Source organism: Melanostigma gelatinosum (genome assembly GCF_949748355.1).
Source record: "Melanostigma gelatinosum genome assembly, chromosome: 12".
Lineage (NCBI taxonomy): Eukaryota > Metazoa > Chordata > Actinopteri > Perciformes > Zoarcidae > Melanostigma > Melanostigma gelatinosum.
This window is the reverse complement of record NC_136645.1, coordinates 13,431,788-13,450,226: the sequence shown is the minus strand read 5'-3', so window position 1 is coordinate 13,450,226 and position 18,439 is coordinate 13,431,788. Positions and strand designations below refer to the sequence as shown.

Sequence of the window (18,439 nt, the reverse complement as noted above, 5' to 3'; positions counted from 1 at the left end):
CGAGTACTGGCAGATGACAACCCTTAATTAAGATCTTCTTCCTCAACAAAAAAATTTACAAATCAAGACGCAAGTTAGGCATGAACCCATCTTACATACTTTTGTTTTCTTACCTCTGCACAAGGAGGCCGCAAGGTTTAGTTTCTGCTTAAAAGCCTCATGGCTCAAAGTCCCACAGAGTCACGTCCTGCAATTGTCTCCGGAGTGTCGGTGGACAGGGGAGCGAGAGGGAGCGTTTGAGCCGAGCTCGGCAGCAGTGGAGCAGAGGGTGTGAGAGAGGCGTCTGGTTGTCTAATCATCTGAAGGCGACTGAAGCGATCAGTGTGGACCATGTGTGCTGCAGCTCTGGAGGAATACTGCGGGTCCGTCTTTTGGGTGAGTTAGTGTGGGTTGAGAGGGGCCAATGGTTCATTGTGGCCTCCAGGTCATCTCAGTTGACACAGTTGACTCCAAAGAAGAAAAACACTGAAAACATTTGATGCACGTATGATTGTTGGCTTATAGAGTGAATTCACTTAAATGTCACCGGAGAAATACAGAAATACATCGCCTGTGTACTTTAATATAATACTAAATCTCCGATGAGCACAAACTTTCTTTTTAGTTTTTTTCTGTTTATTTTGTGTTTAAAATGTTATTACAAAATGACAAATCTAAATCTTGTTGATACATTCAAAACAAATGAGCTCTGTGCGCGTCTTAATAAAGGTTGTAACATTGCAGGATTCCTACATCTGACTGGTATTTGTACAGGTGCTCGTGTTCTTGTGTCTGTTCCCTTCAGCATGCGTGAGACATGTGAAGACATGAATGTCACAGATAGTAGTTCAACATGAGGAACCATCATCTGAAAGATGTTATGTGTTTCCACCCCTGTACACAGTGAGCTCAGTGATCATGTGACTGACCAGTAATGACTCTTCAGTAAGATATGAGTCAGCGTTTCTGTTTGTGAGCTATAATGCTGCGTCTTCATTTTTTTGTAAAAAAAAAAAAAATGGGGAAATGCTCCACACTGTGGTGTCAGCTTCTTGCTGCATTTCTTTGTCAATGGACTGAATATATTTGGGTCTTGTAGTTATTGTCACCTTTGACTCTGAGAAGTTGTTTTCACTTCTTTGTTTCATAGACTAAACTGTTAATCAATTAATGTAAACTACATTAACCTCTAGTGAAAACAAGCGTTATTTGTAGCTGATAATTGTTTTCCCCTCATTGGGAAACTTATGACAGAATCCATTCAGCTGATAAAGCATCCACGTAATAGCCTGAGTAAAATACCGTAACGCTAATAAACACATGATGCCATCCAGAAAACATAAAAACATTCACTATTATTAGTATCAAGAGTGTAGCCTGTGCAATGGCTCATCCGTATTTTCATTTGTATGCTGTTAGATCCACTGCTTAGTTTAATGCTTACCTTTGTGATGTCAAAAATGTTTCTTCATCCGACCCAAACAAAAGAGAGGTCCTTTGTCATTGGGTCCCAGCACATATCACAATACGTTATGCCATCTGCTGGATCGTATCAAGACTGTAGCAGGAAACCTTGGCGTCTGGTTGGACAGTGATTTAAGTTTTGAGCAGAAATCATGTTTTTAATCATCTTTCGAAATATCTCAAATACACGATCTAGCTTAACTTTTACACGCCTTCATCTCATCACAGCCTTTACGCTGGCATGAACCAAAGACTCCAGACTGTACAGAACACAGCTGCCAGGCTTTAAACTCATCAGTGTTTCGCTCCTTTCACGCCACATTCCCGTTTGTCCATTTCCACCCATCTCTCCATTTCTCTCTTCTTCGAAGGTGCAAATTACTCATGCTGCTGTGCATACAACCATGAGCAGGGGTTTAGGGTTTAATCAAATATGAGTCACTGTTGATTACATCTCTGGTCGGGGAGGTGTCGTGGGTCTCTGGGGGTACACGGATGAGAGTGCCTTTGTGTTTGCCTTTCTCTGAGATTAGGAGGGCTCTCTCATTCAGTGAAAAGTTCTCCTTGTGTAAGCAATGTGTGTGTGTTTGTGTGTACACCTCAGAATGCTTCATATCTGAATAGAGAAGACCCCGACCTCCCAGTATGTGTGGAGCAGACGGTGCTGGTCTGGATCCCCCTGGGGTTCCTGTGGCTCTGTGCCCCGCGACACTTACTGTCTCTCTGCAGGAGAACACAAGTGGACACAAAGCACTTGTCCAAGCGCTACATCTGCAAACAGGTAATTAATGCACACTGAAAGGCTGTTCTCCTCATAATTGATGCTGAGAGGAGAAAGAGCAACAAGTACCCCATGATTATGAAATCTTGGTCCAAGTGGGCAACGATACTATCTCCTCCAGACATTCTTTAGATGTATAGAAAACACTCGCAGAACAGTCATCTTTGGCTGGTTTGGTATTTTATATGGTATTTGTTCAACAAAGAAGTTCAATTACAGTTAAAAAAATCTTTATATGGACTTCAATATGATTTAACTGGCAATCTTGACTGTCTTTCCTCCCCTCAGCTTGTGGTGTGTCTGTTGTTTCTGACGGCCATAGCAGCCCTGGCAGTCACACTCGGAGAGGATTTTGGTCCAAGCAAAGTTTCAACAGTGAAAAATCCTGGTGTATACTACGCAAACCCCGTCCTGTACGCAGTCACATGGGTAAATACAACAGGTTTTGTATTAATTTATTTGGTGCTCAAGATTGTTTTTTTAAAAGGTGACGATTTTTTTCATGATTTCTCCGTTAGATCCTTCTGCTGTTGTGCCAGGAAGGAGAGAGGCGGAGGGAAGGATCAGTAGACTCGGCCACTCTCTTCGTCTTCTGGTTTCTCCTGGTTCTGTGCGACATCTTCCCTTTCCAGACCCTCCTACGAGAGGCGCTCAGGCTGGTAAGAGCAGAGACGCTAGATCAAGTTATGAGCAAGGCATTCAGCCTGCTAGAAGAAAACTGGTATCCTTAATCAGGCAGAATCCAATCACTTGATTTGATATATTCTAACTCTCTGATACACCCATTTGTAACCAACAGGGAGAAATCAGTGATTACCCTCGTTTCTGTCTTTTCTACATTTCCTTTGGCTTGGAATTGATTGCTCTCATCTTCTCTGCTGTGGCTGATATTCCTCCGGAAGCCGAGGAGCTTGTCAAAAAGGTACCCAAATGGAGGCATTTTGGGGTTTCTACTTTTTTTTATTTGATACTGCGTGATTCATAACAATATAACAACAAATATATTACACTGAACCTTCATCATAAGACGGCCTGCGTTGAACGTAATCCAACCGAGTGCTTTTCTTGTTTTTATCCACAGAATCCAGAGGCAGGTGCTGCCTTTTTGAGCAGAATCACTTTCAACTGGATAAGCAGGTAAATTAGAAGTTGCTACAGTAAGAGTCCAAGCAAACACTCGCACGTGTACGCCTCAACGTCCAACTTCTCCTTATTTCTCCAGTATGGTGGTGAAGGGTTACAGGCGGCCCCTGGTTCAGGAGGACATGTGGGAGCTGAACGACGCAGAAAGCACTGCTTCCGTCAACCAGCGCTTTCAGCATTTCATGCATTCGGAGTTGGGTGCTGCTCGGGTCCGGTTCCAAAACAAAATAAAACGGGATAAGAGCAGAGGCAAAGGCCAGGAGGAGTCCTTTCAGAATGGCCTCTCCGACAGTCTGGGGAAAGGCGTCAGTCAGGATGTGCTGATGATGGTAAGAGTGTGCAGAGAAAAAGCCTTTGACACGCATGTACAGGACATTCTCTTGCACTCTTTAGTAGTGCCATTGATTCTCTGTTAGGTGGTCCAGATGTATTGTTATTGAGTAGAGTCTATCAGTGTTCGAACCTTGTTTTTCTTTAGGAGGAAAAGGGAACGAAAGGAGAGGAAAAGAAGAAGAAAAAGGACAAAAAGAAGGAGGAAAAGAACCATCCCAATTCATGGCTGATTTCCACCATTTACAAGACCTTTAAATGGATTCTTATTGAATCTGCCTTCTTCAAACTTCTGACGGACCTGCTGGCTTTTGTCAGTCCTCAACTCCTAAAGTGAGTCACGTTTTCATGAGCAGCCTCTTTCAGGCACCAAGATATGTTCCCTGATGTCCTGGAGTTTTGTTGTCAGAACATAAGCAGATATTTATTGACAGTGATCTAAAAGGCCTTAACCCAACAAAGTAATACTGTTACTGTTCACTGGTCAGCAATCATTAACTCAGCGTCAACAAACTCTCAAAAGGATATTGAACTGTTTGCATAGCTTAGAAGGCCACAGGACACGAAGCATCATTTTTGACTTCATCATTGCACTCCTGTAATGTTGTTCAGCTTAACTATACGCTACTCATTGGTCAGCTTGAATCACTGGGGTCTAGCAGGGGAGAGGGAATGAATAGAAATAGGATTCATAATGAAGGAAATCATTATACTAAGTTTTTTTTACTCCTCCTAGATTGATAATCCAGTTCACTCAGGACAAAAGCAGTTATGCCTGGGAAGGGTATCTGTATGCAGTGCTGCTGCTAGTGGTGGCCATTTTCCAGTCTCTATTGCTGCAGCAGTACTTCCAGCGTTGCTTTGTGCTCGGGATGAAGGTTCGCACTGCCATCACGGCTGCTGTGTACAAAAAGGTTAACAACGTTCTACTAACTTTACCTGACACATCGGTACCAAAAGGAAATATATTACTATTCCAGTTCAAATCATAAGAAATCACCACATGTCGTTTATAACGCCCCACCCAAGAGACAGCTGTGTGAGTGAAATATCACTTTCACCGTGGGCTCATGCCTTGTATCCTTCAAGAGCAATTTCTTCTACTAGCCAACATCTCGTATATAGTTAGATACAGTAATTATTATCGTGATAGCTGTGCCTCCAAGAGCCCACTGCGCTGTATTCAATCAGTCGAGATAATTGTCACCTGCATCAAATTGTCCTCCTCTTAATTCCTTCCCGTCTCCCCCTCTCCTCACAATCTCTTCTTCATCCCTTTTCTCAGGCATTGGTGGTGTCTAATGACACTCGTAAAGAGACTACGGTTGGGGAAACGGTGAACCTGATGTCGGCGGACGCCCAGCGCTTCAACGATGTGACCAACTTCATCCACCTGCTGTGGTCCTGCCCTCTGCAGATTGCGCTGTCCATTGTGTTCCTGTGGTTTGAGTTAGGACCTTCTGTGTTGGCAGGACTGGCCGTCATGGTGCTGATGGTGCCGATCAATGGACTTCTAGCAACCAAGGCCAGAAAAATCCAGGTCAACAGAAATGCAAACTCATACAGATTGTTACACCTGTGGAATAAAGTGCACTGTATATATCGCAAATAATAGACTGCCAATTTTACTTTTGGATTTGAATTATAGCCTAAAATACTTCTTGTCTTCAAAATATAAGAAACAAGTAATATTGAATGCTAACAACCATGCAATTAGAAATATGGTGCACTAAGAAGGAACACAATACACCATGATGTACTTACGTGCAACAGTTTAAGGGGGTGAAATGTCAGTAAACTCCTGGTGCAGAAATATGAACACTACAAACAATGGAAAGGTATTTACATACATTTTTACGAATGTGATATGGGCCAAAGAGTGCTTTGTGCGGAAATTCTCCGCTATATGTATTGCTTAAGAAACAACAGAGAAAGTGGAACCTTTTCAGCTCTTGACTCTTTATTATTTAGATAACACGGAGAATTACTGAAACCACAGACACAGAAGCGAAATATAGCCGTCTTTATTTCCTGTGTTTAAAATGAAATCAATTGGACATTATAAAAAGAACCAATTTCGTGGTCAGCAACTCTCATCTCCAGCAACCACATATTCATTCATCAAGAAACAATATTCTGTCTTCTACAAAAGATGTGGCATTTAATGAGGGTCAAAAGGGAAAATTATTTCCCCTGAGACTTAGTAATGCTACAAATGACCTCTCTTCCTGGTGCATTATTATCAGTTATTCTTACATGAGGTACAGGGAGCTACAATTTCCTGCTAAATGACATGTCATCTTCTTTTCAGATAGAAAACATGAAGTTCAAAGACAAGCGACTGAAGATAATGAATGAAATACTTAATGGAATCAAGGTGAGTTAATGGCACATCAATGGCGGTTGGTGCAAGAACAGCACGTCTGTTCCCTTTTCTGAGTGAAACAAGTTGAGGCAGACTGGTGAAGGTGGGGGACTCTGAGTGAGGCCTTCCTCAGATGAAAGGAAGTTATGCCTCAGGATGAAGCTGAAATGTTATTCCGAAGTGGCTTCCATTATACTGCTTCCACCACCTGCGGTTTATTGACATTGACTACATTAGGTATGAAGGCTGTTCCTCTGTTCCCTCACCCTTCCTTTTCCGTGTCCTCTACTCCCTCGTCCCCCTCTTTGCCTCTCATCTCCCACCAGATTCTGAAGCTGTATGCATGGGAGCCATCCTTCCAGGCACAGGTTGAAGGCATTAGGGGGCAAGAACTTAAAGTCATGAGGAAGTTTGCCTACTTGACGTCTGTTTCCACCTTTATCTTCAGCTGCGCTCCGGCTCTGGTGAGTCCCGTTAAGGAGCTTCGCAAAAAGATGAGAAGCGGCTGATCAAGGATGGTCTTTGCAAAACCCTTTTTTCTTACGCTGTCTTATTTTATTTTATTTTTTTAAAGGTTTCTCTGGCCACATTTGCAGTGTTTGTAGGGGTGAGCCCAAACAACATTTTGACTGCTGAGAAAGCTTTCACTTCCATCTCTCTTTTCAACATCCTTCGATTTCCCCTGGCCATGCTGCCGATGCTCATCGCTGCCATTGTGCAAGTAAGAGAACAACAACAAACGGCACGCGCACACAAACCAGACCTAACGGACCACTAACTTGTTCTTTGGCACTTCAGACGACAGTGTCTAGGAAGCGGCTGGAGAAGTTTCTGGGAGGTGAAGACCTTGAAAGTGACATTGTGCGGCATGACCCCAGTTTCAGTATGTTCCCCACCATTATTTACACCTGTTCTTCCGCTGAGCAGTGAAGCATATTTATATACTGTGTACATGTACGGTACATATTGTCCTCTCTGTCCATCTGCTTTCATTTGTCTGTGCTTTTGTGTTCATCTGCTAGACTCTGCTATCAGCATATCCGATGGTTCCTTTGCTTGGGAAAGAGAAGCAGAGCCTCTGCTGAAAAAGTACGTTTGTTGTATCAGACACAATATTACACATTTTGGATATTACACTGTATGGCTGCAAAACATTATATTTGTCCATACTGTGTTTCACAATGTTGAACATGTTTATTCGGTGCTTGTTTGCCAGCGTGTCCATGGACATTAAGCCAGGTCGGTTGATAGCAGTAGTGGGAGCTGTGGGCTCAGGAAAGTCCTCTCTCATGTCAGCCCTCCTGGGAGAGATGTACAGCACCAAAGGATTTATCAACATTCAGGTAACACCCTATTTCTCTCTTCATATCTGTCTAACAATAATGCTATAGCGTGTTTGGTAAGGAGCATATAATATTCACAACATGAAGATGTTTTTTTCAACTGCCGTAATAATTGAACTGACCAACATCAGACCATCAGATTTGCAGGAGTTCATTGCTGTTTGTTAAGCTTACAATACATGATTGAATTTATTTGTTTAAAATACAATAAAGCCTGAAAGGCGTATATTGCCACTGGGGTCCTCCGACATACAACACAACAACAACAACAGAGAACGAAACACCATTTGAGAAACAAAATGCATACAATGGCAGAGCGGAGCAGCCTGCATGTTCCAAGTTCTCTTCATAATGTAATTCAGGCCTCAAGTTCCTGAGAAACCATCTTATCAAGTCCATTTCAAAGTTGTGCTTTGATGTGATCAATATTAGGACTGAAGGAGGATTTCGCTGTACAGCAGCAGCATAAAGATGTGTTTGATGCAGCATAGTCTAAAAAACAAAACAATATACAATTACTACCTCATGTTAAATATCTGAGTCACTGAAAAATAATTCCATTTCTCTTGATCTTACTTTTCTTAGAAGCCTTTTCATTCTAAATCCAATTTTGAGAACTCTTACTTCATCAAGGTTTTACCCCAGTGTTAGAAATGTTTAAGTATAATAATCCATAACACTCAGTTGCTCTTTGGCTCAAAGAGCAGTTTTGTCCATATTCAATGGGGGAATAGCTTGAACCTTATTTTACTTCCTACGGACTTCTAATCGTAAAGGCTGCTGTAGCAATGTGAGCTCTTCAAACAGTTGAACAATGCAGCACTCAAAAAATAGTATTATTGTTGTTATATAACATGTATATAAAGTGCAATGATTTATTTTCGGCCTCTCATCAGGTGAAGTGTTTGATTTGAATGAAACCCACGGCAGGGGGCTGGACTCCAGTGTGGTTAGAAGGAGCTCTGTGCCTGACTCTTAATGTCTTTCTGTCCAGGGTTCCCTTGCCTTTGTTCCACAGCAAGCCTGGATTCAAAATGCCACTCTGAGGGATAACATCCTCTTTGGCTCTTCCCATGAGGAAAGCAGGTTCCAGGGGGTGATACATGCCTGCGCTTTGGCACCTGACCTGGAGCTGCTACCTGGCGGTGACCTCACTGAGATTGGAGAGAAAGTAAGATTCGAGGATAGAGAACACCAACACAATCACAATTGAACATTTGTCTCAGTTGATTGTGAAGCACACACAACCATTGGCAAGTGATGCCCCTTATTTTCAAAGACAATACCAATGTTCTAATTATTGTCAATGTACTTTTTATCGTTGAATATGTTGTAAAATGATTGGGGTATTAATAATCGGTCAAAACACCCTTCAGTACCACAGCTTTAGCATCCTGTAGCCCATTTACTCTAACTTTGGTTGACTTCACATTGTTTTTTTCTGCTGTCATTATTTCTTCTTTCCAAATATGAAACCAACTAGCAGAGACTTAAAATCTGCTCACAAATCCATTTACGAAGTGGTCGTATTTTTCCTCAAGGTTGTTATTTTTCATTGAAATGTAGTTCCTATGATGAATATTCAACAGCTGAGGCTTATCTGCCAGCTGCCAGGCAACAGTACATTGATATTCAAGAGAAGCTCCGGATGACCCGTTGAACCTGATATTGTCTTGTGTTGTTTCTCTCTGCTCCTCTGTCGTTAGGGCATCAACCTCTCAGGGGGTCAGAAGCAACGTGTGAGCTTGGCCCGGGCAGCTTACAGTCAGGCTGACATTTATTTGTTAGATGACCCGTTGTCTGCTGTGGACTCTCATGTAGGAAAGCATCTCTTTGACAAAGTAATTGGACCCAATGGACTACTCAAAGACAAGGTTTGTGCTGAGCTTACAGTATGCATTGATCAGTAATATATGTTTCACAGTAACATGTTAAATGTATGTTAGTATTGGTGGCAGGCAGTTCAGGATATGAATCATTTTAAACCAAAAGTAGGTGTAATGAAAATGTAAAAAGTGGATTCACAGTCATTTCACAGCTCTTATATATTTTCTTTTTTACTGTCCGAAGTGAATCATGATTTCACAGCTGAGGTCTTTGTCTGTACAGACTCGTATCCTGGTGACTCATGGAGTGGGCTTCCTGCCATACGTAGATGAAATAATGGTCTTGGTGGATGGAGTGGTTTCTGAGGTTGGATCCTACAGCAGCCTTCGTGCCAGCAGGGGAGCTTTTTCTGAATTTCTGGACACGTACGCTAAAGAGCAAAGCAATCTGACCTATTCTGAGCCAGGTAATTACACAACTTCTTCTCATGACAACTTCTCCTCTTTGAATGACAGCTGCACAGAATACTGCACGTTTGTGACACAACCAATAACTGAGGTTGAAATATGTCGATGAGTTTCTGTGCGATTTTGAGATTTATATACAGCTGCAAATTTGTAAGACACCATGTATGCTGTGTGACCACATTCATTCAGATCATTACCAGGTCGTTGCAGACCAGGAGCTCATACCTGAAAGAGAGGACACGCTACCCGACTCGCCTTTGGAGGACACAGTTTCTCTTACACTTAAGAGAGAAAACAATATCCGCCGCAGCCAGCGAAATGGCAGGTAAGAGCAATGCAATTATGTGGTGGGCGAAAAAAATAGAGGCACAGCTGGTGTGAGTGAGTGAGGATTAATGTGGATGCAGTGGACTTCTTGTAGAGCACATGAGCAAGTCACTGCGATTACAAGATCTCATGTCCGGAAAGTGTCTCGCGCACTTCTTCTTGTGTTGATGCACAGCATGGAAGAGCAATATTTGAATGTCCTACTACGTATGTCTTTATTATGTTTTCTTATTTGATCTTTTCTGTTGTTTTTTTCTCGTGTCAGACTAAGAAAAAATAGCTCCATAAGAAAATCAGACAATGTCAGTGATTTAAAGAAAGGCCAGAGGCTGATAGAGAAGGAAACTATGGAAACAGGAAAGGTAATCCAAGTTCTTAGTTTCTTTAAATATCACAAATGATACAACATTAGAACCTGTTTCTTAGCCTGTTTTCTCTCTTAAATCCAGGTGAGGTTCTCAGTGTACCTCCAGTACCTGCGTGCCATGGGCTGGGGATATACTGGCACGGTCTTCCTGGTGTACTTCACCCAGAACGTTGCTTTCATCGGTCAGAACCTGTGGCTGAGTGACTGGACCAATGATGCTGTGGATTACTACAACATGACATACCCTAACTGGAAGAGGGACACCAGGGTGGGAGTGTTTGGAGTTCTGGGAGTGGCTCAGGGTAACTGAACATATCAACTCATTACAGTTCTTTTGTTCACAAATATTTTCCGATTCCTAAACTTTAGCTTCAAAAAATATGAAAATATTTGATATGCAACCTGCACATTGAGTTTCTGTATGCAACATATTGTATTGAAGGAATAGTTTGACATTTTGGGAAGTACGTTTATTAACTTTTGAAGCTAGAGCCAGGAGAATATTAGCTGAGCTGTTTTCATGTCATGGTGGTGGAGATGGAAACATTTTCATGGCCTACGTGCATTCACATCATCTGACAACTCAAGACAGTTGCACTAGGGATATAAGACTATGTCCATTAAATTAGTTGTATTACTTTACGCAACAGACATGAGACGTCCATGTGTTTGGTTTCAGGCTATTCTGTACTGTTCAGCACCACATTGAATATATTAGAGCTTTCTAACAAATAGTTACATCACATAACTATTAAACTAAACATTAATCCTGTAACTAAAATCACAAATTCCCATTCCACATTTCTGTTTGTGTACAAATTATACAGACAAGATATAACATGTTTATTGGTGAGCTATAGAGGTGCTGATTAGCTTGTCTTTGTACTTTGGACAGAGCCAGGCTAGCTTTTCCCCCTGCTTCTAGTCTGTATGCTTAACTAAGTTAGTCGCCCCCCTGGCTGCGGCTCCGTACTCAACACAGAGTTTGAGAGTTAATTTCCTTATTTAACTCTGAGCAGGAAAGCGAATAAGCGTATTCCAAATTAAACTATTCCTTTTACTATTAAACTATTAAACTATTTGCCTTGAAAGAAAAAAAACTTTTTTATTTGGTTCAAGAAGAAATATAGTATCAATGCTACGACTACGACTAATACGTTCTGAAATATAAAAGACAGAACACCCGTATTGTGATACTTAAAGAGGTTTGTGAATGACCGAAGCTCAGTCTGCAATGATGACAACAGATCTTTACACATTAGAAGTACACCAAACGAAGTTTGCTCAAAGGGTGTGTTGGGTTTATCATTTATTTTTACTGCTGCTTTCTGCCGGAGAGTAATTGGAGTCATCGCACTCTCACTTGTCTCCCCACACTGACAGCTGCTCGAGTTTATTCAGACGATTGCTCGCACTTTCGTGTTAAGTACCTCTTTTGGATGTTGACGATGGAACCGCTCATGCTAATCAGCTGCACATGTGATGTATTCATTACTCCAGAATTCTTCCTGAACTAATTTAGTGCTCTATTTTTAGCAACTGTGGACAAATGGATTTCTCTGTGTGACGATGTAGTTATGCATTTTGTATATCTTTTCTGGCAGGCCTCTTTGTGTTCCTCGGTACGCTTCTCCTGGCCAATGCTTCGGTCGATGCGTCACGTACCCTGCATTCAAGGCTGCTTAACAACATACTTCGAGTTCCGATGGTATTCTTTGACACCACACCTACTGGAAGAGTGGTCAACCGCTTTGCAAAGGTAGGGTTCATCGGTTACCTTTTGATATTTGTGTCATAGTTTAATTCAATTTTAAATTGTTGTGCTTTCTGTTGGTCTGGCTGAGGTTTTGCTACCTATTTATTCTTAACATTTTGATCTCACTCGGTCTGCATGAAGTCATCTCTGTTGAATGCCGGATATATTAGAACAATCCACTGGACTGTGGACAATTACGCTACTCCAAAGCAATGTTAATTTGGCATTCATTATTGCCTTGGAGACTCCACGGCTCCTAATGAACAAGTACAACATTGAGGACACTTAATTAAGATATAAGATGCAATTTTGAAGCCATCTATGCTCCTCCATGTGATGCCCCACTTCTTTCATGTTCACTCCATGTGTGCTCACCTCATGGCAATTCCACAGATTATAATGAAAAACAGAGGGAACCATTGAGATTGGATTTTTTTTCCTCTGTTCTGGGTGATCTTGAAAGTACTGTAAGAAGTTTCTATGACGCTCAAGCCCATATTGCATTATAATCACTGTTATAATGCATTGTAATGTGATTATAAGTTACACTAAGTGGTCATGAAGTGGTTGATGAAATTCCTGAGGTATAGGCAGATTTAATACGTTACAAGCTGGTTATAAGTCACTGTAAGTGGTTATTGTTTGCTTTAAGTGATGTTAAAAACATCTCATTAAAACTATGCCAGAACAACTTTTCTCTTTACTTGAAGCACCCAATGACCACTTATTGTGACTTATAATCAGCTTGTAATTTATTGTATCTGCCTATACCCCAGACATTTAATTATTTCACTTAAAGCACCCAATGACCACTTTGAATTGATTATAATCACATTATAATGCATTATAACAATGATTCTAATGCATGACAGCTATAGGAATTGTAATACGCTATGATACTTAGCAACAAAAAAAAGTAATTATTAGTATATTTGTAATGCATTATAGGTATGGTCGTCATTGAAAGTGTTACCGATCATTTTAATAAAGACTAAGTCTTCCATCGCTTGTTCTAAAGGACATTTTCACAGTGGACGAAGCCATTCCACAGTCCTTCCGCTCCTGGCTCCTGTGTCTGCTGGGCGTGTTGGGGACACTGTTTGTAATCTGTCTGGCCACTCCTTTCTTCACCATCGTCATTCTTCCTCTGGCCCTGGTCTACTTTTTTGTACAGGTAAGCTGACCAAGAAAGCACAAGAAAAAAAAGAGAAAATGAATGAATGAAATGAAACCTTCCACTGTTTTCTGTTGATTTCTCTTTGCCCTCTCTCTACACCCAGCGCTTCTACGTGGCGACTTCAAGGCAGTTGCGTCGGCTGGACTCGGTGTCTCGCTCTCCTATATACTCACACTTTAGTGAGACGGTGTCGGGTCTGTCAGTGATAAGAGCCTACGGCCATCAAGAAAGGTTCCTTAAACACAATGAAACCATCACTGATGAAAACATCAAGAGCGTCTACCCGTGGATAGTGTCAAACAGGTCAGATATTGAACTCCAACAAACTCACTCGCTGTTTTCAAATCTATAAGACTCACCTGTTCTTCTCTCCCCTAGGGTCCCGGCTCATATTTGTTTCCTTTTAAAATTTGTTAATCATTTAATTTACTTTAAAATCTGGGTCTTGAACTATTTTGTCTAAACTGTAATTCATCCTATTTGAATCCTTATTATCACATGGTTCTTTCGTGTGAATTTAGTTTGAATGTTGTACTGTAATTGTTTTTACCCTGTATGTGACGAACCTTGAATGATGGCTTGTATTTTAAAGTGTGCTGTATGAAATACATTCGTAATTGTTGATATCCTTATGTTTGTGTCCGTGTTTATTCACTCTGCAGATGGCTGGCCATTCGTCTGGAGTTCCTTGGAAACCTGGTGGTGTTTTTTGCTGCTCTGCTTGCCGTCATTTCGAGGAATTCTCTGGACAGCGGCCTGGTTGGCCTGTCTATATCCTACGCCCTTAATGTCAGTGGCTCACACACTCATTATACACACACTGCAGATAATGATGATGGGAATGTTAATGGCAATAATATTTGCTTGATGACGGCAACGGTGGTATATGAATGCTAAGAGCGCAACGGCTTTGCAGGTGACCCAGACCCTCAACTGGCTGGTGAGAATGACGTCAGAGCTTGAGACAAATATCGTTGCCGTGGAGAGAGTGAGTGAATACTCCGAGCTGGAGAACGAGGTATGTTGTATTGAGAGCTTTTGTTTCTTCAGGAGGTGTCATTAAAATATTTTGTATTATTCCATATTCTCTTCTCAGCAGTTTCCATCGCTTAGGTCAGGATTAGACAGAACTGCTCCACCATTTCTCATCCACGCTGTGTGTCTTTCGTTCCACAGGCCAAGTGGGTTACTGACACTCGGCCTCCAGAGAAGTGGCCCCAGGCAGGAAGGCTACAGTTTGACAACTACAAGGTCCGTTACAGACCTGGATTAGACCTGGTGCTTCATGGAATCACCTGCGACATCGACAGCACTGAGAAGGTCTGTGTGTATTTTGTCTGTATACACATCATGTGGGCATGTCTGTGTAACAAACCTGTAGGCTTTATCAAAGTGTACATCTTAATTGGACTGCTGAATAGATAAACCCCTAGATCAATAGTAATCCACCAGTATACCTCAAAATATATCAAACATGTGTTTTGAGCAATAGAATACAATATAAAACAACCAATTATATTTAGTTATAGTATGTAGATGCTGTTTATCATTTGCAATCAATTGTCTAACTTTAGATCAATAAAACCTGTAATATCGAATGTAACAGGTTTGGCATTAGACGAAGACAGACAGGGATTTGTTTGTGTCAAATTTGAGTCCGTTTTCCCACAGACTAGATACTACAAAGGGCGGGTTATATTGCAGCCTCCTTAAGATGATGAGAACAACATCCACATTTATTTGTAGTGCCATCTCGTTTTGTGCCTTTCATCTTTTAAAAAGAGAATATTGATAAATTGTTTCCTCTTGCCTGCTCTCAGTTGCTTTTCTTTGCAGCATTTTTTGACCTTATCTTTCCTTGGTCTCATATCTTGAATCTCTCATGAGTGTTATTGTATCTGCAGTGTGCAAACCTGCTGCACTGGGCATGCACAGCTAACAACAGATCATTAGACCCACTCCGAAGAAACGCTGCCGCTGTTTCTTAAAAGCTTTCACAAACTCTGTAGCGGGATTCTAAAGGCACCGGAGTATCATGTGAAGAAGCCTCAAATTACAGTATTGCTTTGGATTTCTGTTGTTATAGAATACAAAAATCCTCTTCTTCCTGCAGAAACAGATTATAAAACCTATTCGAAAGCTACAATTTTCAGGAATGATGTTGTTTGAGGTAATGTGTTGGTTTAGATTTGTATTTTGGTTTGGCGTGGGTTTGAAATGGCAAGACACATCTGTATGTTAATTCATTTAATATAATTGTGCATCTTTTGTTTCTCTGTATGTATTTTGTAAGTCAATAATTGATATTTGCTCTCTCTCCCTGCGTTCAGATTGGTATAGTAGGCCGCACAGGGGCCGGGAAATCCAGCCTGACCAACTGCCTGTTCCGAATTATTGAAGCTGCTGAAGGCCGTATCCTCATTGATGATGTAGATGTTTCCACAATTGGCCTGCATGACCTCAGAAACAGGCTCACAATCATACCACAGGTACCCACAACAGACAACACAAACCTACAGCATTCAGTTTAAAATGGTACACTGACCTATCCAACCCTGTGGGCTCAGGATCCAGTGTTGTTCTCTGGGACCCTGAGGATGAACCTGGACCCATTTGACAAATTCAGCGATGAGGCGTTATGGAGAGTGTTGGAGCTCTCCCATCTGAAGGACTATGTGGCGGGGCTGCAGGAAGGACTCCAACATGAAGTCGCAGAGGGAGGAGAGAACCTCAGGTGGGCCATGAAAATACACGTTACTCTTCTGACAACCAGTTTTTGCTTTGAGTGCAAAGCAGTTCACTTTCAGTGAGGCCACTTTATACCCCTGGCCCAATTTTGTATTGCAGCTGCTGAGATGGTTTGTCGTGCATTCTTTTCTCTCTGTGGGTTAGAAAAACACTTTTTGTCACTCTGTTCTCAGTGTTGGGCAGAGGCAGCTGCTGTGTCTGGCACGAGCACTGCTGAGGAAGTCTCGTATCTTAATCCTGGATGAGGCCACAGCAGCCGTTGACCTGGAGACAGACGACCTGATTCAGAATACCATCCGCAAAGAGTTTTCACACTGCACTGTCCTCACTATTGCCCACCGTCTGCACAGCATCATGGACAGCTCTAGGTGAGTTTAGTGTCCCCGAATATGTCTTGATGAGGTGTCTCTGCATTCATTTCTCATTTTTCAATACCAAATTTATTTCTTCCCTTCACTTGCGTATGGTGTGGAATCCACATTTTGCCTTTCCACGTTATTGACGCAACATTTTCTCGTGGGGTAATTCCACCCAATTCAAATGTGTTTGTTGCCAAATGACACAAAATAACAAATGTTATGAAGCAAACAAACTGAAAATGCCATATTATTGTTCCTCTGCTGTTGCATATGACGGTACTAAATAGCAAAGTTGTGTTTGATAAAACTCAAAATGTGCAACAAGAAACATACATTTATATGCTCAATCTGGTCAAATTTCTTTTCAATGGCTGTACTTGTTCTATCCACTGACAGCCAAACAAGATCGCAGTTGCAACTTAATGGCGGTTCATTTTTTCATCCTTAAGACAACTCTAGTGTTTTGGAAATTTTCCGTAGATTTACCGACCCTTTGCAACCCTATGCATTACCCCTTTACTTTCACTGGAGGTCACCAGAGTAAGTAAGTAAAATGTATTTATAAAGCGCTTTTTACAGACATAAGTCACAAAGTGCTTAACAGGGCAGAATTACAAACATAAAAAACTCAATGTGACCATAGGGCCAATAATTTACATCCACACAGAAAATACAAAATTAAAACATGGTTTAAAAGCAGGTCTAGCACATGGGTTTTACCCAAACGCCAGTCTAAAGAGGTGAGTTTTGAGCTGATTTCTGAATGCGTTCACAGAATCTGCAAAGCGTAGGGGTGCAGGCAGAGCATTCCACAGCCTCGGTGCTGCTGCTTCAAAAGCTCGGTCACCACGGGTCTTAAGGCGAGTGCGTGGGACAGACAGAAGACCTAAAACGTTTGACCTGAGAGCGTGGGCGGGTGAATAGGGGCGAAGTAGATCAGCTACACAAGTAGGAGCCTGACCGTGTAGTGCTCTGTATATGAGAGTGAGAATTTTAAAGTGTATCCTAAATGCTACAGGGAGCCAGTAGGGCCTATCCCTCCATGTTTTTCATCAAAGCATCAATCTGGATCTGGAGCTTATCCCAGCATGCATTTGGAAAAGAGCAGGGAAAATTGCTGGGCAGTTTTCCAGTCTCTTGGAGGTCTGACGGACATGGAAAAACATTTACTCCTAAATCTGACTATAATCCTTACCTGAAATAAAAAGTATACTATCCCCCCCCTATCCATAATGGACGGCACAAAAGGCTACACATCCATTTCCTTCACATCTAAGGGAGTTAAGTTCTGTCGAATCCTCCTTCTCTGCCAGCCAATAATGACATGTACATTACTCAGCGGGTTCCACTTTCTGCCTTGTTCTTCCTCCACAGGGTGATGGTGCTTGATGCTGGTAAAATAGTGGAATTTGATTCTCCAAGCAACCTCCTTCAAAAACATGGCCATTTCTATGCAATGGCAAAGGATGCTGGAATTACGCGAGACGAGACCACAGCTCTCTGATTTTGCACCTTTTGTTTTGCACAATTAAAATGTATAAAGTATAAAGAAAGTATATTTTGATTTTGCAATACAAACACATATTATAACATCGATATTTATAGGAAACAATAGAAATAAATCATATTTTGAATGTAAATTATTATTATTATGCAACAATAAAAAAAACCTTTCTCAAATACTGCATAATTGTTTTTTATACAACTGCATCAGTTATTTCAACTCTCTGTCTTCTTGAACACTAACTCTTCAAATGAAAAGCTGTACATTTTGGGAAATACACTTATCATAATGGCAGAGAGTTAGATGAGAAGATGGACACCACTCACATGTCGACAAGAAATGAACAAATGAAAACAAATTATCATTTTGATTTTGTACAGATTAAACACATATGTAATGTTAATTCGTGAGTTTCAGAGGTGCTGGCAGGTGGATTTTGTTACTTTCTGACAGAACCCCTGTTTCCAGTCTTTTTCCTCATGTTTAGCAGACAGGTATTAGA

The 18,439-nt window shown here is 41.4% G+C and overlaps 1 protein-coding gene across 1 annotated transcript; it reads left to right on the top strand.

The window, feature by feature from the left end:
* Positions 1-330: 330 nt before the first annotated feature.
* On the top strand, positions 331-18,032 carry abcc2 (ATP binding cassette subfamily C member 2; the record flags this gene model as incomplete). Its single annotated transcript, XM_079279726.1, has 32 exons — positions 331-375; positions 2,048-2,224; positions 2,513-2,653; positions 2,743-2,883; positions 3,024-3,146; positions 3,306-3,361; positions 3,447-3,696; positions 3,846-4,030; positions 4,434-4,611; positions 4,983-5,237; positions 6,009-6,074; positions 6,389-6,526; positions 6,637-6,783; positions 6,861-6,945; positions 7,085-7,151; positions 7,279-7,405; positions 8,400-8,576; positions 9,112-9,279; positions 9,515-9,698; positions 9,889-10,024; positions 10,292-10,388; positions 10,476-10,695; positions 11,998-12,152; positions 13,168-13,323; positions 13,430-13,629; positions 13,989-14,115; positions 14,243-14,344; positions 14,503-14,646; positions 15,657-15,815; positions 15,894-16,060; positions 16,248-16,442; positions 17,808-18,032. The coding sequence occupies 32 exons, from the start codon at positions 331-333 to the stop codon at positions 17,935-17,937; spliced, it is 4,698 nt and encodes a 1,565-aa protein (XP_079135852.1). The 3' UTR covers positions 17,938-18,032.
* Between the last annotated feature and the right edge of the window lie 407 nt (positions 18,033-18,439).